At 32.9% G+C, this 26,551-nt stretch overlaps 2 protein-coding genes across 2 annotated transcripts; both read right to left on the bottom strand.

The window, feature by feature from the left end:
* Window positions 1–8,602: 8,602 nt before the first annotated feature.
* LOC109191110 (endo-1,3;1,4-beta-D-glucanase-like) lies at window positions 8,603–12,855 on the bottom strand. Its single transcript, XM_019341679.1, has 6 exons — window positions 12,650–12,855; window positions 11,542–11,563; window positions 10,815–10,938; window positions 10,425–10,515; window positions 9,394–9,483; window positions 8,603–9,116 (listed from the first exon to the last, which is right to left on the bottom strand). The coding sequence occupies exons 1-6, from the start codon at window positions 12,795–12,797 to the stop codon at window positions 8,875–8,877; spliced, it is 717 nt and encodes a 238-aa protein (XP_019197224.1). The 5' UTR covers window positions 12,798–12,855; the 3' UTR covers window positions 8,603–8,874.
* A 7,079-nt stretch (window positions 12,856–19,934) lies between these two features.
* Window positions 19,935–22,017, bottom strand: LOC109191086. Its single transcript, XM_019341657.1, has 4 exons — window positions 22,012–22,017; window positions 21,717–21,883; window positions 21,460–21,580; window positions 19,935–19,964 (listed from the first exon to the last, which is right to left on the bottom strand). The coding sequence occupies exons 1-4, from the start codon at window positions 22,015–22,017 to the stop codon at window positions 19,935–19,937; spliced, it is 324 nt and encodes a 107-aa protein (XP_019197202.1).
* Window positions 22,018–26,551: the final 4,534 nt, after the last annotated feature.

The following is a 26,551-nucleotide window of genomic DNA, read 5'->3' as shown; positions in this document are numbered from 1 at the left end:
GTTAACCGAACCGTTTTAATCGAACCAAATTAACCGAATTTTTTTTTTTACTTTAACTATTAATCGAACCGAAATTTGCTCTACCGAATTAATCGAACCGAACTTTTTTTCAGTTAATCGGTCGGTTAACCGATTAACCGAAATTTTTAACCCTAAAATTGAAAATCCTAAAAATAACTCCTAAAATAATAAATTCAATTAAAATAAAATACATATCATAATAAATTCATATCAAAACATACAAAAATAATACCATAAGTCCATAATCCATTTGACTATTTGAGATTTTAGTACATATTATATATTTATATTTAATATATATATATATATATATATATATATATATATATATATATATATATATATATATATATATATATATATTCCAAAATTCGGTTAACCATTCGATTAATCGACACTTTCGAACTGAATTAACCGTTAACCGAATTTTGAGAAAACCTTTAACCATTCTCGGAATCAAAATATTTCGGTTAAAAAATAGTTAACCGAATTATGTTCGGTCGGTTAATCGAAATTTTTCCAAAATTTGCACACCCCTAGTTGAAGGAGAGAACAGTCATGGCTGTCTCCCCTTTGTCCAAATCAGATGAAGGAGGGGCAACCTTGGTTGCTCCCTTTTTCATCCAAATAGGACGAAGAAGGAGCAATCATGACTTGTCTCTATCCTCGTCAAAGATGAAGTTGGAGGCAACTATCTTCTTTTGAAATTTTGTTTTTTAATTTTTAAAAATAATAATTAAAATGATTTTTTATATATAATTTGACGTTATGAAATCATATTTAAGGAAAAATTGGAAGTAACCTGTAAAAATGTTATTTGTACAATTTTTGAGTTTTTAATGGTTCAATTGTATTTTTTTTATGGTTCAAATGCACGATGTGTAAAAGTTCAGTGACCTATTTGATACTTTTACCTATTTTGTTCTTTCTCATCCAGAAGCCTTTTCCCACTTATTTCAGATTTTCAGAAACTAAAATATTACTTGTGTTACTCCTAACTTTTATTTCCAATTGTTTTCAAATTTTATTGGAGTAAAAAAAAAAAAAAGAATTGGTAAAAATCATGAACTCCTTATATTAAGCAATCAGGGCATGTCACATTGTAGGGAGTAGCAAATATCGAGGCGTTTGGTTGGAATGAGGAATTACGTGGGAAAGAAATTACAATTTCATGGGAGATGAATTACTGGGAATAAAGTGGGAATTTAAATTCCAGTGTTTGGTTTACAAGAATAAAATTACTCAGAATTTCAATTCCAATGTTTGATATATATGGGAATTGAAAGAGAATAAGTAGTATAAAGTCCAAAATGCCCATTGCTGTTGTTAGACATCAATTTTATGTTAAAAAAGATGAGGGTAATTTTGTCTCATCATTATCTTTTTTTCTTCCCAAGATTCTTGGAATTAAAAAAATAATGATGAGCCTAAAGATTAAAAAATGAGAACACATGTAGAATTATATATTCTTTTGGAAAAGACTTCAATTTTAAAATTTGGAATTGTTTCTATTTTTAGAATTATTAAATAATAATAATATATGCCAATAATTTATAAAAGACATTTGTGATTGAAACTCACATAATAGATACTATATTGTAAAGAATTATAAGTGTCTTAAATATGGAGTATAAGAATTCTATTTAAAGCTATAGGGTTTGGATATTGGTGCAATTTCTCTTCAAAAAACTACCTTCGAAATATAAAAATATAAGATTTGTTGTAAGAATATTCAGAGATAAGATATAAGAGAGAAAATAAGAGGATCATCTCATTCATTGGTACATATAATGTATATTTGACAGCTATTACATAACATTCCATAAATACTAAACTGTTACAAATCATGTTATTAATGCCAGAATAATGTCCATAATAGGATTTTACAACATTCCCCCTTGGACATTATTTTGATATGATCCTGCCTCGTAAAAACTTGTTAAGAAAACCCTGTGGGAAAAACCTAGACAAAAGGAATATAAAATATGTATATTCATGCCTCGTTAAAAACATCACTAGAAAACCCAGTGGGAAAAACTAGTTGAGGAAAAAAGTGCATGATGTATGTGTATTCTTGTCTTATATTAGCTGCCTCATTAAAAACCTTAGATTTAAAGAAAAACCCGTGGGAAAAAACTTAACTAAGGAAAAGAGTACAACCGTTAGTCATCAAGACCCAATCTTCAAGATTGATTCATGTAAAATGATACTCCCCCTCAAGATAACAATCTTAACTCCCATACATTAAATTCCAAAAATGTATAGAGGAATTTTGTAAATAAATATATACAACTGTCAATAGAATAAATATACTCTATAATAATCTCGTGACTCTTCTGGAGTTCACTTGATATAATATTGACATCACAATATCTAGTCAAAAAGATTTCATTATGTATCCTTTTATCATTTGTGTAACACAATCTTTATTGACCCTTTATGGGACAATGGGGATAAATATAGTACAATCAGTTTTGGGACTTGACATTATGGGGATACAAAAATAATAGCCAGTACACAAGTAGCCCATTGTATATTGGTTTGTCTAAGTATGCAATCAAAATCATATATTGGCTAACTAGTGTATAAATATTTCTTCAAAGAAAAACTCAATCTTCCAGTCGAGATAATATTTAGCTTTCCCAGACTTTTATTTCAAAAACTCCGTCTTTAGATATGGGCTGACATCATCAAACCCTTTATATATTTCATTGATGTTTTCCACCATCAATATTGACTTAGATAATAAATAATAAATAAGTTCATTATCAATCATTTATCGAGCACACAATGGTACATATTATTCCTTCAATGAGGATATTAACTCCATTCGCAATCCTTTAAAGAGTAAATATAATGACACTTAAATTCTCATTTCGGGAATTATAAATCCATCAGAGATTTCTCAAAATAAATATTAACTACTTCAGGTCCTATAAAGACCTTAATATTTTAATGTGTGATTTTCACTTTTTCTCATTTTAAGAACTTAAAATCCTTCAAGGACCTTTGAATTTGATATTAGTTGCATATCTAATTTATTATTCTGCCAATGATGTAGCGGAACTTAATGCCATTTATCGTGAGAAAATATGTTTGATTAAAATCAATCAAGGGTATCTGCGTGAACCCATAAGATTACAAACTCACTTTATATCATATCACCTCATTATTCTTATTTCTCTTTCGTGCACACGCCCACTTGTAACATTCGGGGTTAACTCTCAACGATGTATTGTTATAAAGAGAATTATTAATAATTAGCGAGTCGAGCTATTCCTTAATTGCTCCTTTATACGTTAAATAGTCATGGCACTTCCGGTGCATAACTCTGGATCCAGATTATCATATAATGGAGCAATTTGTATAGGCTATTGTGTTGTCGACAACTATAATACTTTCATAAATCTCTCCCATATTTATAATTGTTTATGGCAATATTTAAGTCAACCAGATTCTAGACATTTCCCAGAATTTATTCAGATCACATCTGGTTGTTCCGCATCCCTAGTATTATGTTTGTTTGGTGCACCTATAAATTGACTAGAGTTTTTCATCATCTGGACGAACGTCTCCAAGACATAATTATTCAAGGTATATCAAGAGTGACAATGTTTATTTACTAGATCTAGTATAATGATTCTTATCTCTTACACCGATGGATCTCCTACACTTCTAGTGTCAAGGAGTATCGGTAGATATATTTGGTCCTAGTTGGGGAAGGTACACGGGACCTAGCCACTCTTTTATAATCAGTATGATCAATAGATGTGTTTGGCATATTTTTTTGCTAATATCGCAAATAGATTAGCTTCTGAACTTCCAGTTCAATCTAACTAGTACATGAATTTAAATAATGAAGATATTTTCATTTTATGAAATTTCTTGGGATTCTATTAAATTTGAATATTATCTCCCCCTAATGCCAAGAAACGATCTTCATTAATTAAGTATGCAGTCAGCGTACCTAAGGATATGTATTGGTCTCCTATCATGTGCTCTTGGTATTAATTAATCAAGAGACAAAGGCTTCTTTAGTAGCCTTTTTAGAGGTACGCTGTGGTGGTGATATATTGAAATAGACTGCGCACTATAAATAATAACGCAGATAGGGAAATTTTTATTTTGAAAACATGTACTAGGTATAACAATCATAACAATCCTTGAGGGATTGATTTGTGATATGCCGTTAGTTAGATTTGAATAAAAATATTAGGAATTCCCCTTCACAATTTATTTGCTTCAGGCACACTAACATAATCTGACTAACTTTATAGTATTATTTAATCGAACGGTGTTTGCACTCATCCTAACGACCCTTCCAGGGTTTGGCAAAAGGTTTGGGAATCATTTTTATCAAATAGTTATTGTCAAGGTTTGGTCTAAATGTTGACATAGGAAATTAGAGCTCTTAGTTCACCTTCAGGTAAATATATATTCAAAAATTAAGAGCTATAAATTTTATATCTCAATATTATATATGAGATAAATTTCTATATTTAGGACTCATGTCCAATATTTTCTATTGCAAAAAAGCACTATATGCAAGTTTGACTTTGGACAAATAATTATTAACTTTTGAATTGTATCAAGTCAATTTCACATTAGAGATATATAATTTGTCTGAATATTGTTATCATATAATTAGTGCTATGAATTCACCTTCCAAGCAAAACTATAGTCGATTATTCATGCTAGATATCACAAAATTTAGGCTCATATAATCTAATTGGCATCACAAGATCAAAGTAAGGTTTAGCAACAACAGGTGCAACCTAACAATGAAAAACCATATTGAGAATTCATGCTTTTGTCTCATTTATTAGTTGTGTGATAAATCTCAATAGTTATGGCCTATAGCAAATAATTAATTGCCAACATGAGAAATAACGTATTCTCTTATATGAGCCTAATCAAAAGATTATAGGCTAAATATTGTCAATTAAAGATAAGCATATTCAATATGTGATATAATTGTCCCATATGTCTTGGACACCAAAAACGCAAATGAGTCATGCACAACCATTTTAAACAAAGAGTATCACGTGTGGTACACACAATGCATGACATGACAAGAGATATTCTATTAATTCATATATTAGAAAATAAAATGAGAGAAGTACCGTTCGCCGAAGAGTAATGAGCACATGTTCGCTACTGGGCCCATTCATTCCTATTTCGGGGAGTAAAACACAAGACTTTTCCAAGCAAGCTCTCATTTTATCTCATGGTTTCATACAAGCATGAAAATATCACAAAATAGCAAGATATACAAGCTGAAAACAGCAAAAATTTTCAGAATTTTAATCTGGATTGCAGAATTTTCTGGAAAAAAACGGTAAGTCATTTTGGCACAAAATTTTGCAGATATGTAGTTAAGCAAGTCTAGAACATACATGAAAATTTTCATGCCAATCCATGGTCTAGAAGTATTTTTTCCGAAATTTTTCCCAACATTGCTCCAGGTAGAAAAATAATTGAAAGCACACTGCCAAAACTTTACAGAATTTTCTGGGATAACTGGAGCATATTTTCAACAAAAACTTTTTATAGATATCAAATGACACAAGTTTAGGTTCTCCAGGAAAAATTTCATTCCAAAAGGAGTTCAAGAAGTATTTTTCACGAATTTAATTTTCAAACTGCGCCGGTCAGAATTTTCAGGCAGTAATTAGTGATTACTATTAAAAAAAATTTCACAAGTTGTTTACTTCAGGCAAACCATCATGATGTGAGTCAATTTTGACTTTTGGAGAGTAGCATAACATTAGAAATAGAAGTTGCAAACTTCATTCATGAGTCATTAGTCACCTTAAAGATTAATCCTATTTGAGGTCTTCCAGACCATATTAGAAAGTAGCACAATAATGGTCAAATACATTGTCAAGTAGGGAAGATTTAAAAACTCAAAGAGTATATTCTCAAAAAAAAAAAAAAAAAAAAAAAAAAAAAAAAAACTAAGTTTATGGTTTCTTTCAATAAAAAAAAAAAAATCAAAACACTTAGTATATTTTTCATGTACTATTACTAGAGTGCAATACGACCATTGACAATGAGACCCGCATACATCAAATATCCTTCAGGGATTGACTTAGGGTCTATAGATATTTTTAGATCAAATATCTATATTTTTAGATAACGGGTGACAAATAAAATTAGTGCTAAAATTAGTACTCTTGATTTACCTTCTGGGCAAAACTATATTTAGAATTCCGACTATGACCACTTTGTTGATCAAAACGATCCTTCAGGGATTGAAATAGCAAAGAGCACATCTTGCATAAAGTGTTACAGATTGAAATATATATGGCAACCACAAAGCAATTATCACCTCACCAAATTCAATGTTATCAGTGCACAACAAATATTGTGATGCCTCGTAAATATTGTGCCAGTCAATTATCATTGCAAGAATAAAACAAAAACACATATATATCATATATCATATGCATACAACCAACTAGCTCAATTAGAGCAGAGTGTTTTTCCATTTTCTTTTAATCAATTTCATGATTTTCAATAAAGATAGCAGCAGCACCAATATCATCACAGGCACCTTTATCAAGCAGGTCAAAACCAAACAACAAAAGGGAAGGAATTATCATCACCAGATGGATGCCGACATCTTTGACCTGCGAAGGCCGACCGCCTGCTGCGATGATCGAGCGCTGGCTGCGAAAACCCACCCGGTCTGGCCAGGATCGCCGCAAAGGGAGATCCACGATCGGAGAGAAGCCGTGACACCTCATTGGGCGAGACCGAACTACCGCGATGGACACACCGATCACCTTCGATCTCCATCCTTTACTGCTATTGTTCGTCAGGTCCATGAGCAGGTAGCGGACGGCAGCAGATCGGCCTATCAAAGCTCTAATTTGATGAGGGCCTTCTGCGAGTTGATGCCATCTCCTCTGCTCCAGGAAAAACGACAGCCTTCCTCGTCGTTGGAGAATCGGCGTCGTCCCTTTGGAGGAAGCCGTCGAAGGCTGAGGTAATCCAGATGAGGAAGTTCCGAGTGTCCCTCGATTTCTCCGCAGTGATCCAGATTAGCTTCCTCAACCGACTATCGGAGTATCTACGACGGCGTCGCTCCAGAACTCAACCCACCTCGGCGTCTCGCGTTCCGACCCCGTCTTCGTCGTCGGAGGTTTTGGCCGGCGATCGAGCCATTGCATGGACGATCGCAGGGTGTAGATGGCGTCGGGAATGTGTCGAGAACATCCCCCGCTAGTTAGCTTGTCGATCGGAGGTCTGATTTTGGCGATGATGCGGGTGGCGACAATCCAATGATTTCAACGATGAACCATGATGGCGACGAGTCTGAGGCGGTTTTAGGTTTGGATTTGAAGCCAAAAACATTATAGTAGTTCTCCGAGAATTGATGTAGAGCAAAAGTTACTGATAACGTGTTGTAAGAATATTCAGAGATAAGAGAAAATAAGAGGATCATCTTATTCATTGGTACATTCTTTACAAGATTACAAAGTATTTATAATGTATATTTGACAGTTATTACATAACATTTCATAAATACTAAACTGTTACAAATCATGTTATTAATGTCCATAATAGAATTTTACAACAAGATTAAATATTAAAATACAATATAAGACTTGACCAATTAAATTGGATCAAAGTACCTGTTAGGTCCCTGTACTGAAGTATTTTGTTCATTTTAGTTCATGTACATTAATTTTGTTCAATTCAATCCATGTACTTTAAAATTTAGAGCAATTAAGGACAAAACTTAACACTGTACCGTTTAATTTTTTCCGTTAAGTTTGCCCACGTGGCGTTTAATTTGCCATGCCATATTTTGTGACATGGTATTGCTAGATGTGGCATAAAACAATATTTTCGGACAAAAAATGTAAGGATTTGAACTTTAGACTTCTTGTCTTGATTAAAGATTAAACTCCCCTCCACCAAGCTACACATTAATCTTATTACAAGACAAGATAGTTAAAAAGTTTTAATAATAGACCGTCTATTTAAGATTCATGAATTATTTTTTTCCTCATTGGATTCATGATTTTTTTTATATTATTATTGTGTATTACTATTTAATACGGTTTGGGTACACGTATTTTTAGACAATAAAAAATTTGGTGACTTGTTTAAAATTAGTACATTGCGATGCTATTTAAAATGTTATGTGAATATGTGATGAATGAATACTTGATTTACTATTTAACATGTTATGTTTTCAACACCCTCTCAAACAAGCATCTTTGGCTCATAAAGTGTGTAAAAGTTCATAATTTTTTATTTTTTATTTTTGCTATCACTAGTGCAAAAATTTGTGCATTATGGTGGAGAGCTTCGTGCCCACGTGCAGACAAATAACTATTATTAAAAAGTTTTTAACTATCTTATAATATAATTAATAAGATTAATTAATGTGTAGTTTGGTGGAGAAGAATTTAATCTTTAAGTAAGAGGTCGAGAGTTTAAATCCTTAGTATTTAATATTTTATGTATGAATTGACAATCTACATAGATGCGGAGTATTAAATTGACATCTATGAGTACAATATTGGAATAAAGTGTAAATGAAGGCTACAAATTTATGAAAACAACAAAACAAGCATATTTATGTATGATAAATAAAATGAAACCTTTTATTCGACCATCCAACATTATTAATACATGGTATAAAGAAAATCACACAAATCGAATACTGATACAACAAATTAACATGCAAACGCATGCAGAAACAAAGATATAGTACAAAGAAAATCACACAAACCGGAGATTGATACAACAAATTAATATGCAAACACACCACGCACGTAAGACAGAGAATATGTCCCTCAAGACAAGATCCACATCTTTTTTGAAATGTAGAGGCACTTAGTGGAGATGCTTAATAAACCATTTCAGCATATCCTGATGAGCTTCTTCAGCAACCTTCACCGCTATTTTATCATCCTCATCGTACCTCACGGTCCAACCATGGGTGACTCCACCAAATATTTTCACCAAAGAATCAACCTCAGTCTTAGCCTGCAAAGCAATCTCGAATTGCTTCACAACTTTTGGGGGTGTCGTCTCGTCAGTCTCCGCTCCTAGTACTAATATGGGAACCTTCACACCTGAAAACATCGTTATTACAGAAGTGTTTATTTGGACTATTTTGCATGATAATAATGATTACGATATTAAAATTGTACGGAGTAATAATGAATTCCAAGCAACAAGTTAAAAATAAGAAAAATATTATATGTACCTCTATTCTTAACTCCCAACTTTTATTTTCACATTTAAAATTTTAGTATAATCACTTTTACGAAGGTTCATATAAAAAAAATAACCTATCAACACTCGTCATATCAAACAGTAAATTTAAAGGAGTAAGATTTAGGAGAATACCTTGAATGTCATCTAATGTGACAAATGCAGGGTGCAATAGGACGGTGGCTTCCACACACGGGATCTTGGCTAAATCCACAACTGTCTTTCCTGTTTATAATCCTTTATATAATAAAGCTATATGGTTTGAGAAATAATTAATGTTACAATTAATGGTACAACATCCTTTATTATATAAAAAAAAAAAACACAACATTTAAAAAATAAAATAGCTATATATTATATAATCATATAAAAAATATACTTTTGAAAAATAAAATAGCTATATATTATATAATCATATAAAAAAATGTGTTCAATTAGAGTTTAAATTTACACATACAAAATTTGAAATTTGCTTTCCAAATGTAATTATCTTAGTTATTATTCGTATTGTGAAAATTATAATATAGATGAAATACAATTAATAATAAATCAATGTAATTATGTAAATTTTCTCTATAAGTTTATTTGAATATGCACATAATTAGAGACTATATTAACCATACAAAATTATAATTATAATTTTAATTTTAATTGTAATTTTGTATTCTATAAAAATAATAAATACTTGACCAATGGAAGCTCAAAAATATTATTATATTAAATAATTTAAAATATTTTAGCTTTTTTATTTTTTATTTATATTTATAATAGCATAATTTTTTCCCGTGCATCGCGCGGGTGAATTACTAGTATATATAATATGTTCTTATTTAAAATTAAATATTTTATTTGAACTAATCTTTATCGTCTAATATAATATTTAATTTTTCAAAATAATAATCATACTCAAATTAAATTAAATTAATTATACAATAGCATTGCAATTATATTCTACTAATTCCATTTTTAGGGATTTTAATTTAAAAGAAAAATTATATCCAATGCCATCTAATATTTTATTTAATATATAAGTAGAAGTTCAATTATCATTTTAATTGAAACAAAAACACAAATTCTCCAAAAAAAAAAAAAAAAAACTAATTATTAAAAATAAAAAGGATAAATCATTAGCAGATTGGTATTAAATGAGATGTGATGAAGCATACCTCCTGAACATACACCTCCAATTCCAACCTTACTGATACCTGCGGCCTTTAAATCTTCAATCACTACTTTTGCATCCTTGGAAACATTATCCTATATATAGCCACACCAAAATGAGAGTTTTAATTTGATTGATCGCAGAATTGGATAATATAAACTACTATTTTTGGATCTGACAGTCCCCCACACTCAATGTAAATCACGGTGACTCAGTAGACATGATCAAATACTGGTGTGCACAAGGAATCTGTCAACTTTGAGCATAATCCCCATATTGCGGCTACAGAAATTCGAACATTGGTCTCTCTTCTTAAATATTGACTATTGAACCAGTGAATTAAACCCGTGCGGGGTTGAATTAATTAAGCTAGCTAGGCAGGTATGATACTCACAACAGCATGATCTTTTAGCCATACACCAATAGGCTTAGCACCATTCTCAACATATGGATCTCCGTGGAAGAAATCTGGGACCACTACGTAAAATCCAGCACCTCCAATTTTATCTGCCAATTTCCTATAAAAATAACGATGAAATCGATCACAGTATATATTATCGTGTGATGAGAATTCTTGATTGGTCTACCTCCATCAGTCTAAATTTAGGGTGTGTTTGGTTCGGGGAATTGGAATCGGAATAAGAATCAAATACTTGGTAATGGTAATGAGTTTTCATGAAAGTATTTTGCATGTTTGGTAGTAGGATGGAATTGGAATAATTACCAATATTGATGTTTGGTTGTGTATGACCCTATAATCAGAATAAATGCTTTTAAAAAGCAAAAATAAAAAAGCAAGGTAATTGATCCTAATATAATTAATGACATCCAAAGCATCACTATGAAAAAAAACAAAAAGAAAAAGAAAAACAAAACAAAACAAAACAAAAATCTAAAAGTACCAATTCAAACTTAAAAATTAGGTTACCGATAAGTTGGAATGATACCCTTTTTAATTAGGAAATGAATTTTTAATTGAAGGGGTAATCAAATCTCATAATTGTATTTTAAAAAGTTGTCAACCAAACACTATATGATTTTGATTCATATTCATAATCTGGAAACCCATGAAAGATTAAACTACGTAGATTAATGTTGTGATGTGTAATGTCCATATATACCTCAAGTTTGTTGCTTCATATCCTGCACAAATAAAATGTAGCTACACATAAGATCGAATCACACCACAAAACAATATAATGATTATATGAATGATGGATGGAAAATACTACATGTATTTCCATTCTCTACTCCTAACTTTTAATCCCATACTTAAAATATTGATGTAGACACTTTAGCAGGAGCTCACATGAAAAATAAATCTATCAAAGCCCGTCACATTAGGAAGTAAATTTGATGGAGTAAGATTTGAGAGTATAATATGTACTAGAACTTATGATGGATATATACCCACTTTCATATTTGCATTGCTCCAATATTCTTTAGCAATTTAGATGATCCATCAAGTAAGGGTGCCAAATATGTAACAAATTAATGTTGTAATGTTTACATTACACGTTCAAAGTAAATTAAATGTAGCAGTTAAGGCATGTTTTGATTATATGATGGTATATATATGACTGTCAAATGAGAAGTTTTCATTTGTGGCCAAATTATCTTGAACAAATTTGGACAGTGTCTCAAATGCATGCATAAACGATAACCCATACTAGCTAATGGTCTCAAAATTGAAGTATGTGCTCGATTTCAATTAAAAGTCTAAGTTGTATGTAGTTGGCCTGCATATTTGGATGACGAGGGAAACCACACAACCCTTTTGAGTATGAGTAAATTCCGCGTTGCTTGTGATCCTTGTCGGCAAAAGACCACAAGGAAGTAAACCAGCCTAGGTTATCCATAGCTGACCGGCTCAAACCAAGGGGGCAATTCAAGAATTCAAACTTGTGATCTTGTGGTTACAAGTGATGTGGATCTCTTGCCCCTCCGTTGGACTGGATATTTATTATGTTTATATATTATATGCTCAATATAATATGCCCCCTCATGTGTGTGAGTTGATTACTATTGATGGGCTCCAAGCAACACGTCGCGTGCATGTGGACACAGTCTCTTTTTTTTTCTTTGACATTAGGTTGGCTCTAATACCAAATTGAAACATATGCTTCATCTCAACTAAAAGACTAAATTGATAGTTGGACTGCACATTTATGTTTATATATATACTATATGCTCAACAATCAAAAGACAACATTAAAATTTGTTACATACCAAAAACATCAGAGACCAGAAGGATAGCAAGCTTGGAATCCAAAGGTCCAGAAACGTAGCAATTTAGGCCTCCCAGTTGTTGAACCTTCCCAGCTCCATAGCTGTAGCACAGCTTTGGTGGGTTTGCAATGCAATGGGGAGCAGACATTATATTATTATGTTAATATGCCTTTGAGAAATGGGACTATGTTCTTAGGCAGGCTAGCTATTCTGTATTGCTTTGAATACTCCTGCCTAACACACACATATATATAGCAATGAATCCCAATGATTGGAGATTAGATTATGTAAATTAGGTGGAAAATCATTGCATTATAGCAATTTACAAGTTTGTAATCATCTTAAACAAATCCTATATATTTCCCATCCACTCTTTGATTTTAAATTCGTGTAGTATATAGGAAGATATGTGTTAGATTTGATTCACACCAAGTCCATTATTTGCCAATAATGTTATAAACTTTGATGGATTTAATTAACCCGGGGTAGCCCGAATTATTAAACCCAGATAAGAGCGTAATATGGAGATATATAAACGGGACGAAACGATGTCGTAAGGTCGCAAGGACCGTAGGTCGTGAGGACCGTATATTATATCAAATGCCGTAAATTCGCTATTACAATGATTCGCTATTACAAAGTATGCAAGTAGGATAGATCGTGTCCTGTTAGGACAGGCAGGGGGGGCTTTTATACAAGCCAGAACCCCCCAACCGCCTCCCCCTAGAACGGGGGTAGTTGGATCTAGAGTTGACCGCGAGATCGGGCCGTGCTGTGGGGGCCAGGCCGAGCCCAAGATGAGCTCGGACCGGGCCCATGTGGAGGTCGGTCCGACCTCCAGCCATGGCCCGTGCAGGGGCCACGTGGCGAGGCCTCGGCCGGGGCGGGTACGTGGCGCAGCCCCGAGACCCGTTCTTGCTTCGCGCCCTCGGGTCGGTTCCCAATATATCCATCAAACTTTTCGTTTGTGAGGAAGAATTAAGGAGAGATTTAATTTAAATTTTTTGAAATATTGATTTTATTGTTTGGTTGGTTGGATAATTGGTATAAACCCTAAAATGTTCTTACATAATAAAAATATATAAATGTAATATAAAAATTCATGTGTATATTTTCTCTTAAAAACTGTGAAGAATAGAATACCTAGACAGACTAAAGAATTCATTTTCCATGAAATAAATTCTTCCTTCAATCATACAAAGTGAATTTTACTTTTCATATATGAAATTAAATTAAACAAGAGTTTATATATAGCCATATAGGTCACATCTCATTGATCAATAATAGATTACATTGTTATTAAATATTAAATTATTTAATATAAAATAAAGTTATTAATAATAAAGGAAATGTTTATATATGATTTAGGTGACATTGTCCCATGGGCAATTCCAACCAAGTTAGTTAGACAATTAGTTTGATAATCATAATGTTTCAAGTTTGACTCCCTTTGAGTGTTATTTATTATTAGCTAGTCTTCTTGATTTGAGTATGTTAGTTATGAGCAACTTAAACTGGTTTACCTACTTGTGGTCTTTTGCCTGTTTTGTTCACAAGGCTAGCTAGCTTCATCCAAAGCGGTACTGGGCAACCCTGGTTTACTTACTTGGCTACTTGTGGTCTTTTGCCAGTACGGTTCTGTTCACAAGGCTAGCTTCATCCAAAGCGCTACTGGGCAACTAATTAGGCTAGTTTACCTACTTGTGGTCTTTTACTGATTCTGTTCACAAGGCTAGCTTCATTTAAAGTACATTTTCAAGTAGCGTCTGTGAACTTTTCTGTAAATCAAAGTAGGGATGTCAACGGGGCAGGGTGGGGGCGGGGGACATATCCCCCATCCCCGCCCCCGACTTTTTTCTCATTCCTCATCCCCGCCGGGGAAGGGAAAGCTCCCCCCATCCCCATCCCCACGGGGATTATTCGGGGACGGGAAATCCCCACCCCATTAATAAGTTATAAAAAAATAAAAATTAAACATTAAAAAATATTTAAATAAATAACCCATATATATTCATTCCAACTTAAAGTAGTATTTAATATTTTACAATTAAACATGTTATTTAAATATGCATTTCCTAAGAGCATGACATACAATGACAAGAATGCTTCTAAAATTATATATTGTATACAAAGTAATACATATGTGTGTGTTGTGTGGCTATATATATATATATATATATATATATATATATATATATATATATATATATATATATATATATATATATATCGGGGACAGGGCGGGGCGGGGAGAGTACGTACTCCCCATCCCCATCCCCGTCTCCGTAGGGGCGAGGAATCGGATCCCCCGTCGGGTGCGGGTACAATTGACATCCCTAAATCAAAGGTGAATTTGTCCCATTGGTAAACAAAGTTATTAATTTTTATATCTTTTTCTTAAATTTATTAAGCAATTAGTCATTTAAAAATTAATTTAATATTTATTAATTTAGTAGTGGTATTTAATTAATTCAATTGTTAGTGATGAGTTTTATTGTGTATATTACATTATATTCTAAATGACATTTGAATACCATGCAAAGTGCACGATATAATTTTCCTGAGGTATTGAAAAAAAAAAAAACCTTGACACATGTTATTTTTAGTAAGTTCATTATATTTTGATATATATTTATTTTTAATATATTACAAATTAAAATAAATTTATAGTATACTAAAATTGAACTTATATAATATGCTAAAAATAAGTCTGTCAAAGTTCAATCTGGTTGTCGACCATAGTACAAGCATTGTACTTAACATCTACTTTTTTTTTCGTCATTTATTATTTATTTATTTGTCTTTGTTTTTCTTTAAATATATCATTTTTATTAACTTTATTTGAAAAAAAAAGATGAATAAAAAATAATGATTAAAAAATTATATATGATATCAAATAAATACAATGTAATATAAATTAAAATGAGTAGTTATTCTTTTATTTGTAATATCATGAAGGGTAATAAAAACAATTGTAGAAATACATTCAATTTTTAATTTAACATTTATTGTTATTCTATATAACTATTATATCTTCAATAGATAATAAAACTAAAATGAATTATTGTTGAAAGATTTCATAATAATTATTGTATCAAAAAAATTTATAACTTATAAATGAAAATGGAGGGGGTAATTTAATAAATAAATATTACTTAATTAATACATTAATTAAAAACTATTATAACAAGGACAAATTGGTTTTTAAACCAAAAAAGAAAAAAGAAAAAAAAAAAAACCACCCAATTGGTTTTCCTCTCAATTTCACAATTCAACATCTGATCTCAATCGTTCACGTTTTTATTTTTGTCTAAATGCATATGTTTCAATAATTTACGAATCACTTTACAATGAGTCCAATACTTTTATATCAACCCATATAAAAAGTGAGCATATTCCTCTCATATCAACTAAATTGAAAATAATGAGAAAAGAAAAAAAATACGCATGAGGGAAAAATGTATGGATTTCCTCCATGATAAAAAAGACATTGTAAAAGGTTTATATCAATCATTATTGCTTGGATCGTGGTTGTGTGGATCACAGTCTAAAAATATATAAAGTACATTATTTTAACTCATGAAATACATTATCTTACTTTAAAAATTTCATTATTCTAAACACATATAAATTAAAGCAATTGTTATATCGTGCACCAGTGCATACAATGCATTGTGCACCCTGGTGCACAATATAATTTGTCAAATTTAAATATAATATTTTAACACATCAAATACATTATTTTAACTCATAAAATACATTATCTAAACCCTAACAATATATAATTGGTTATGGAGCATTCAATTGTTTTGTATATATAGGAACAGCCCTGGTTGGGCTGCACGTGTGCCTCACATGGCATGTATAAGAAATTATGAATGGAACACAAATCCTTATCTAACATGACAACGCAACGCATTTTTTTTTTTTTCACCTGCCAATGTTATCCCTGTTGTTGTTGTTTTGTTTTGTTTTTTGTTTTATTTTATTTTGTTTTGTTTTTTTTTTCGAATTTGTTCGGCAACCAAAGATGATCATGATTTGGATTATTTCACGTACTCACTCTACTCTTTTGTTTTTTTTTTTTTTTTTTTTCCTTATTAATTATTTATTTCGTATATGTCCCCATCTGACATAGACGGAGACAGAAATTTTGTTGAGAGAGGGCGGAGAAGTAGGGACGGATCTATCAATTTTTTCGAGTGAAGGCGAAACATTAAAACAAAAGAGATAATTTTTTTTTAAAAAAATAAATTACCCAAGAAATATAGGTATAAATATTGTTGGATATGAGCAAAAAATAAAACACATCGAAATTTTATTAAAAATATTCATAACAAAATATGAAACATAATTAATTTGATAAAATGATTTGAATAGAGAACACATTATAAATTACACATCTCATTTTTAATGGGGGTGGGGGAGGGGGGCAGCTGCCCCCCTTTAGCTCCGTCCATGCCATCTGGGAGATTTAACAAATGAAAAATAAGTTACATACATTTTTATAATTATTTCAAACTTTGTTGGTGCACCTAAAAAAAACTTGTATAGGCGATTGTGGTGTCAATTGGACCTCTTGTGTCACTTGGATAGCGAATCAACCCTCACCAACCAGACCCATCCGACCTTGTTAGCTTAGGCGTGTCGTCATGTGGGTACATGGAACGTTCACTTTGCGACTCGCCTATTTTGATGTATCTCGAATTTGGTTGCGCAAAGGGAAATGGTAAATTGGGTAGAATCTAGGAATACGTACTTTTCTTTGTGATGTCCATAGACAGTGCTAATAATGGTTTTATGGGACTTGATTCCATCATAAACTAGGTATAAATATATAAAATGGGATGTAAGAAAGCTGTACGTATGTGTTCCTGTCTCTGTTGCGTGACCGCCGTTGTCTGTGCTGGAGCAACGGAGACGGCGATAAGGGCTGAGCACCGCCGTGACCGTCGCTGGGCTGAAGGCGAGCGGTGCTGTGGCCGCCACTAGGCTGAAGACGACGTCAACGGGGTCAGTGACAAGGGAGGCTGGCCTGACACAGCCGCTGTGCCGACACGAGCTATGCTGAAGGCGGCGACAAGCCTTGTGGTAAAGATGCGGGCGTGAAGCGAGAATTGAAGCATGAAGCTACGGGAAGCAGAGATTGAAGAGCTTGGTTGCGACCGGCATTGAAGAGCTTGGTTACGTCGTTGGAGAAGCTTGAAGCGGGAACTGAAGATTGAAGAATAACCCTAAATTCAACTATTAAACTATTAAAGAGAAAATTTCAATTTTGGTCCACTGACTATTGGAGTTGTGTTAATTGCAACACTTGACTTTCAAAAATGTTAATTTAGTACCTTGACTATGCAATTTTTATCAATTTTGGTCACGCCGACCAAATTACCAGCGAATTGTGACTGAAAAATTTTAACTCATCAATCAATCTTAAATAATAAGGGCAAAACGGTCATTTCATGTTATGTTATATATAAACAATTTATTTGTGACCATTACCGGCAAAAAACTCCATTGAAGACCAAAGAAGATGATGCTGGAACAATGATGAAGAAAGAACCCAGCAAATTCAAGAATTTCAAGAGAAATTCGAGAATATTGAATGGAAAATGCCGTGAAATAAAGTCACCAAGATTAATTTTGACAATGTTAATTCAATTGCTTGTGACCATTGCCGCCGTTGTTGGCCTCCAACAGGTCGCCCACGGCGCAACTACAAGAGCTCGGCAACTGAGGCCGTTTGTGAAGCTCTGCATCTGAGGCCGGAGGAGATCGCTGTCACTGGTTCATAGCTCGCCGACGAAGAAGGTTCAAGGTCGCCGCTGGTATGAAAATGGTGGTGCTGTTGTACAGGAGAATGACGTTGTTACTGACCCTCGAACTACTTCGCCGGAAAAATAGGGGAAGGGGAGAGAAAGCTCGCCAGCTACCAAGCTTCAATTTGCCGGAAATGCTCAGTTTGCTGGAGGAGGTCGCTGGTTCATAGCTCGCGAAGTAGAAGGTTCAAGGTCGCCGGAGGAGGAAAGGTGGGTGTAATTTTGGAAGGAACAAGAAAAGATGATTTTGCCCCTTCAAATTTAGTTCAAATGTTGACTTAAGATTTTCGGTCACAGTTCGCCGGTAATTTGACCGGCGTGATCAAAATTGACCAAAATTGATGAACTCATCAGCGCAAGGGGGCAGTTGGCAAACTCTCTCCAAGACCCGTTCATGGACACGCCCAATGAAGCTAAGGCATGAATGATAGTCTGCGTGCTTCCTGGTCACGCGAAGGAAACCACTAGTTTTTCCCCGGGCCCCCCCTCCATCTTGATCTAAAAAAAAAAAGTACTAAATTAACATTTTTGAAAGTCAAGTGTTGCAATTAACACAACTCCAATAGTCAGTGGACCAAAATTGAAATTTTCTCACTATTAAACTATATACTATAAAAATAAAAATAAGAATTTTAAATAAAACAATAAGATATATAGGGCGGTTATATGTATAACCGCCGTATACTCTAAATAATTAAATTTTTTTTTAAAAAAAAAAACTAAACATATATACGGCGATTGTTTAAAAACCGCCGTCTATTAAGTGACGTAAGTATATAATAGAATGTGATTATTTAACAACTGTCGTCTATAAAGTGACGTAGTATATAATAGAAGACGGTTGTTAAATAACCGCCGTCTATTAAGTGACGTAGTATATAATAGAAGGCGGTTGTTAAACAACCGCCATCTATTAAGTGATGTGGTATATAATAGAAGGCGGTTGTTTAACAATCGCCGTCTATTAAGTGACGTGGTATATAATAGAAGACGGTTATTTAAAAAATCGCCGTCAATTATCTCTTATTATAATAAAGCAACAACTTTCTACCCAAAAAAATTCCCGCTCAATGCAAACGACGTCACTTTGTATATAAGAGATTAAGGTCGAAACTAAATGCTGTTAACTAATGCTTAACGCGTGATCATTAATTATGCCGCCTACTTTTTTGTTAATATCAACCACAATAAAGCAATTTTAATAGAATTTAAATAGAATTCTATTAATTACATACTTCTAAAGAGACTGTTTAGATTAAACACTACTTCGAAAATATACATATCAAATCTAGATAAAATCAATATAAATACAATTATAATAAAGAAACTCAATGATCTAATGTTTGATCCCCATGCGTTTGGAAACTGTAAGGTCGCCCGCTTACATTCATAGTTCCAAGACACATCATAGATTTTGAATTGCAGTTCTCCATTCTATATAAACCGATCACTATGGAGACCTCCACTACCTATTCCACATTTGCTTCAGTTCGTATCACCTGTGAACCAGAGAAAAAGAAACAAATTATTTGCAAGATAAGCATGCCAATGTATGTAGCTGTGAAGGATATTGGTCCTCTTGATAGGGAGAAAGCAATCAGAGTAAAATGTGTGCGGTGTTACGAAATCTATGAAAAAGGCTCTACAGAGATTAAGAGTCGAGAAGTTTTGTTGTGTGATGCAGAGGTATGATCTTCCCTTTTTGATATTGTATTCTTCTGTTCACTGTAGATAGATATACCGCCACGTATTTACATGTCTCTAGCAATAATGGATTTCCTTATGGTAGGTTTTTGTTCTATTATTCAAAGCTTGTGTTGATTTTTAATGCCTTTGCTCTACTCAGTTATATGCTCTAGATTAATACATGCACTATAAACAGATTTATAGTCTCTTTTACAGAGATTTATTTTTCACCAAAATCTAGAGTATATACTGTTTTTTATCTAGACTGCTTAAGGTTATTCTTACTTTAAATCTAGAGTCTATACAGTTTTTTTGTCTACACTGTTTAAGGTTAATCTTATGCTAATGTTGCAGGCCTCTTTCATCCATTTGAACCTCCAAAGTAATGATGTCAAAAAATACAACAATGTTTTCCAAGAAGGGAAGCTGTATTCAGTCAAAAATTTTGTTGTTTTCACCCATTATTATATGTACAAAACTTGTGATCACAAATATATGATCAGGCTAAACTCTAAGACTCAGGTAAAGGCCATAAAATCCAAAGGTTTCCCTACTAAGATGTTCCAGCTTAAAAGTTTTGACTCTTTGAAAGACCCTACTCAGGTGAATGACAAGGTGTTGTTTGGTAAGTAAGCTGTTTTTAATTTTGCTCATTTTGTCTACTGTGTAATATGTTTCTACTTCAAGACTTTTTGAATTCTACTCATGTTGTATACTGTCTAAGCTGTTTTTATTTCAAAAAGTTTTATTCTTCTATATTTGTGATGAAATAGATTTAATAGGCAGAGTTGTAGAGATCCATGCTCCTGTAGACAAAATAATAGGGGGTAGACCAGCCAAACTCCTAGACTTCAAAATGGCTGATAATGAGTAAGTTTCAATTTAAAAAATTGGTACCTATATTTCCAGAGATTATATTTTGTCTAACACACTTTGCTATAGGGGTAATTTCTTGCAGTGCACTGTGTGGGACTCTCATGTTGGTGCCATGCTACCATACTATGATTCAGGTCTTAAAGAACCATTAATTCTGGTTCTTCAGCTATGTCGGGCAAAGGTGGTCAATGGTAAGTTAATATACAGTATTATTCTTTCATTTATTTATATATTTCCATAGTTCATTGCCATCTAACATGCAAAATTAGGTGAAGTCAGAATAACTAGCTGCTATGATGCTACCCAACTCCATTTCAATGCATCTTTCCAAGAATTTGCTGATTTTAGGTCTCAGTAAGTGCCTGGATTTTTTTCCTAAATTATACATTTTATCAACTATTCTACTACACATGAATAAAAATTTGTGTTCACCTGTAGGTTAAATGCTTCAACCAGTCCTTTACGAAGTATAAGTACTGCAACAGTGCTGTCCCAATCCACATGCATTGATGATTTTACAAGTGGTGCCTTGACTGTAACTACAGTCAAGGAGCTATTGAAAAAGACAAAGGTTAGTCCCTATTTGTAATCAATGTAGTCTGTATAGATTTAATAACATATATTACATTACATAAGAAATAGTAACAAAGGAATCTATATACAATTGCAGAATGGTGAATTTTATGTACCTGCTGAAATTGTTGCAATTGACGGTTCTTTTGGATGGATGTACATATCTTGCATGTCCCCGGGATGTAACAGGAAACTTTTTAATGATGGGACTGATCTTGAATGTACAAGTTGTGATAAGAAATACAAACAGGGTATGGCCAGGTATCGTGTAAGAGTGATTGTCCTAGATAAAGGTCTTGGAGACGCTCCGTTCCTATTATGGGATAGGGAGTGTTCTGAATTGGTTGGTATCCCGGCACATATTCTGTACACAAAGTATAATAAGGTAAAAAACTGTCGCTTAATTGACACATCCATATAGACCTTTTTTTAGTTTCTTTTTTAATATTATATTTTCTTAATGTTAGGTTTGTGACATCCCAAAAGAGTTGGAATCATTAGTCGGAATGAGAATGGTATTCAAGATATCATTAAAATTGGAGTACATGAAGGGATCTAATGCAGCATACACTGTTATGAAAGTTCTAAGGGATGAAGCCTTGGTGTCAGCATACTGTTCTAAACTCATTGAAGAACAAGACAAGGACTTGATATCAAGAATGATAGATGAGGACGAGGAGGAAGAAGATGAGTCTGATCAGGTTTTGTTTTCTATTCTACTAAAGTCAAATAACTAATCTCATTTCTTAACTTACTTTGACATATTTTACATTTAAGCTTATTTTAATATACAGGAAGCTTCAAATGGAGGGAATGAGGTCAACAGCCCATTACCTATGCAACAGTCTCAAAGCCTAGACCATGAAACGTTAGAGGCTAATGGTGTTAAGCGATCTCTTATGGACCAATTCTCCTCCTCTTGCAAGAAGGGCAAAACAGTTGCTGTTAAGCAAGAGAAGATTTAAGAGATCCTTTAAATGACAAACTGTTACCACATTTTTGTGGTTGTTCCTATTTTGAAGACAAACATTTGGCCAGTTTAATTGCACCAGTGTGCCCTAAACAATTTACTTTTAATTTGAATCTATGTTTGGACTGTTTGGAACTGTTATATTTACCTATACCTAGGACTTATCCTAAACACTTCTAATTATCTGTTTATTACCCTATACTGTTCTATATATTAAACTGTATGCAGGACAAGTAACCAAGGAAGAAAACACAAGTCACCAAGAAGAAAACACAAGTCACCAAGGAAGAAAGCACAAGTCACCAAGGAAGAAAACACAAGTCACCAAGGAAGAAAACACAAGTCACCAAGGAAGAAAACTGTAGACAACAAGGCAGAAAACACAAGTCACCCAAACACTCATGTAATTTAATTAGGGTTCTATGTAGTGTAATTAGGACTCTATGTAATGTAATTAGGACTGTATGTAATTACAATGCTAAATATGCAGATTTAGCTTTCAATATTGACAATCAGTTATAAAAAAGAGCCCTGCAAGCACTGTTAGTATATCAAGCAGTCATTTAGGCATCAAAAAAGTATAAGCAAACAGTCTTAAATTATGGGAGTATTCTGCATCTTTAAATAAAGATTGTTGTTAAAACACCCATGTCTATTTTAAAACACTTAAAAAATGTGGTAAAACACTTAGGACATTTTGTTAACACAGTAACACCTCACATAGATAATAAAACACTTCCTGACTTAAAGACCACAATTAAGCTGCTATGATAATAACAGATTTTCATAAAAAACATCATTTGACATACTCTAATTCAAAATGGACTAATTTGAACTGTGTGCACAATTTTGGTGATAAAAGTTCCACATATATAGGTTAAGTTCAAATTGTGCACTGGAAATTTGTATGCAGTGGAGTTTTGAAAATACAGTAACCAAAAATAAATGATTTTTTAAGAATAATGTGGTAAGTATAATTTAGTTTACATTATTGTAACTACATTTAAAATAGAACTATGTTTAATCTACAAATTAGAGGTGAATTAAAGAAAAAAAATATTCATGTGTATTGAAAAATCATAAACAGGGATATTTAAAATTTGGTTGAGACTGAGGAATTGCTTACATTAAAAAATGAAACTGCTGCTGTAAAAGTACATAATTACGTATAATGCCTATTTATAATGAACCCTAAATACACCATGTAGGAATAAAATTGTTTGCAATACACTACATATGTAATTGAATATTGAATAAATTACTCTATTTTAAACTTAGAACACAAAAGCTAAGTTTAAGGACAAAGAACTACTCATGTTTCGATCAGTAATCACCAATCATGTTCAGGTAATTCTCCTCAACCAATTCAAAAAATTTGTAAACAATTCGATGAAAAATGTAACTTCATCAATTGTGAACACATAAAAACAAAAATTCTGTCACAAAATAGAATAAACAAATAACAAATAAAACAAACTTAGTCCTAAAAAAATGATGCTTGGATGAAACATTGGCAGAGAATATGGATGAAACAAATAGCCCTTTATTTACTATACTCTTTAATCCTGTAAGTTGTTACCACATTGGCAGAGAATAAACGAAATGGCTATTTGTTAAACTAAGAGCCATGTAAAGTTTATAGACTGAAAAGCCACTAAGTTGTAGTTGAAATGGATTGGCATCAGAAGTGTTAATTCATCATTTGCCACACACTTAAAAAAACTGTTAGTCACAATTTATATAGAAAAATAAACACAAACTTAAAGCCAGGGGAACATGTATATTAAATTCTATAAAAACTACTTTCATTTGTTGGTTTCCAATAAAAAATGAAGAGTCATATCATTGCTTTTAATCATTCCTATTAAAGTGCAATCTTAAAGGCAATAAACCATATAACACCATAACCTATTTGAATCCAAGTATTTGTATTGGAAACCAAATACCAACAACCGAGTGGAACATACAAAATATCAACTCAAACATGAGGAAAATAGTGAAGTCTACAATAATTGGAAGCAAAAGGAAGCACATGATCGACAATAAAGGTACCATAAACACATATTCAAACTGTAGTTTATACTTTACTTGACTGTCTCAGTTAATTGCATAAATATCCCTGTTTTTTACCAAATCTTAGAGATTCAAGAATGCTTAGCTTCCAACCTTTGTAGTTTAGATATACAAAGAAAACCTGCAAATCTGCCATTTCAGCAGCGCAATGTTGTTAGTATATAATCTGAAACACATACTTGGTAGCAAATAATCCACTAAATCACTTATCTTTCATTGGATTGCGAAAAAATATACTGTAATTTCCATCTATGTCCATGAACTGTGTACGGTGTCTATAGTGTTCTATATCTACAATTACCAAACAAAATTAGCTTTAATCTATAATCAAATACGAAATAAATTAGGGTGTTAAAGCTTACAGACCTTAGATCGGATATAGTGGAATAGGTATGCCGTGAAGATCTAGATCATCGATCACCGTTGTAACCTTCAAAAAACTGCCATCCGACTATAAAAACGCAGATCGGAGAATACTACCATAGATCCTCTCACAACCACACCGCGGATCTGTAATTTGTGTTTCATTACTGTGGGTAATCTACTCTTAGCTTAGATGAACAGTTCCAGTCATTTTGAGATCTTCTACGAATTAACGAAGATCTACAAACTGGAATGGCAGACTCTTGGCTTGGAGTATCGGAATTGCGGTGGGTTTGTCTGAACATTGTGAGAGATAAGGGTGGGTAGTGTTCTCTAGATGCTAGCTCTAAGAAGGTTGCGGAGATGAGGGTTCAAGAAATGCCACCTAAGTGTAGAATACCCGATTTGGAAGTGAAGTTATGCAAACATATAGTGGGCCGGGTTTGGGCTTTTAATTTCTAATTGTTAAAATAAGCCTGGTATGATCTGTTGTGGTAGAATGGGCTTTTATTTTTTGGATAGCAATGGGCTTGGTCTGAAATAGTTAGAAGTTAAGGTATGCAAAAATTATTTTCCATGTTTAGTTTGTGGGTAGTGGTCCACAATATTGTGTGAACCATTGGTCCATGATGGTCTATTTTAAATTTGTGCACAATATGTTCAATTTTTTGTTATTTCTGTACTTAAGTTATATTATTTTTGGACATTATAATAAGAGATACTTTATTATGTCCCTTGAATCTTTTTAATGCAGAAAATGATGAGAATTCGCCTGTTATAAGCACTCACAACCGTATGGTGAAAAAAACTGCCACAAATTTAGCCACAAACTTAACACCACAACAAACAGGTACTTCAAATGCGACACCAAGAAGTTGTCTAACAACAGGTAAACGCTTTACACTTCTTGGATTTATATATCTGTATATCCTTCGGTATAATACACTATATAGAAATGTTTGTTGAACCTCCGAATTATTTTGTTGCAGTTAATCAAGATAATTTTAATATATGTATGAGTAGTTGTCACATGGAGTATACAAAAGCTAATAGCAACTCCAGACATTTTGTATTAGGCGGCAAATCTCCATATTTATCAAGTACAACAACACCTACATTGACCGGTTAGTTAATCTTGTGCATATAAATTGTATGTTATTTGTTTGGTATCAAAACTCTATTATTGACAAAACGATATACATTTAATTTGTCATAAAAGGTACAGTAACTAGGTCGGAGGTCAGACGGTCACCTCTACAGGATGTATCAAACGGTATGTATTTTCCCGTTTGTTTTAACTTTGTAATGTTAATTTTTAGGTGGCAGGACTCTAACTTATACTTTAAATAAGTTAGGTACAAGACAATGCAACAAGAGGCCATTCATGAATGATGGAAAAGACCATAGTCAAGATAATGAGGTCAATCGCGATTTGTTTCAAGATTTTGAAGAAGTATGCACTACTAATCGCATAACTCCGGTGAAAAAAACAAGCAATTCCTACAAAATATTAGAACATACAATAGCATGTTTTGCTTCACGTCC

This window comes from Ipomoea nil, unplaced genomic scaffold (genome assembly GCF_001879475.1).
Source record: "Ipomoea nil cultivar Tokyo-kokei standard unplaced genomic scaffold, Asagao_1.1 scaffold1617, whole genome shotgun sequence".
NCBI classification, from domain to species: domain Eukaryota; kingdom Viridiplantae; phylum Streptophyta; class Magnoliopsida; order Solanales; family Convolvulaceae; genus Ipomoea; species Ipomoea nil.
The sequence above is the reverse complement of the archived record's forward strand: the minus strand, read 5'-3'. Positions and strand labels throughout refer to the sequence as shown.

Bases quoted from the DNA above. Each gene is read 5' to 3' on its own strand.
- LOC109191110 (XM_019341679.1), bottom strand. From the start codon at position 12,797: ATGTCTGCTCCCCATTGCATTGCAAACCCACCAAAGCTGTGCTACAGC. The intron at 9,484-10,424 runs GTATGCTTCATC...GATTATAAACAG, and splicing joins TGGAGGTGTATGTTCAGGAG to GAAAGACAGTTGTGGATTTA. The intron at 9,117-9,393 runs GTATTCTCCTAA...CGATGTTTTCAG, and splicing joins CACATTAGATGACATTCAAG to GTGTGAAGGTTCCCATATTA.
- LOC109191086 (XM_019341657.1), bottom strand. The intron at 21,581-21,716 runs GTACATAAAATT...CTTTTTCAATAG, and splicing joins AATTGCAACAATTTCAGCAG to CTCCTTGACTGTAGTTACAG. The intron at 19,965-21,459 runs GTGAACACAAAT...TCTGGTTCACAG, and splicing joins TTGAAGCATTTAACCTACAG to GTGATACGAACTGAAGCAAA.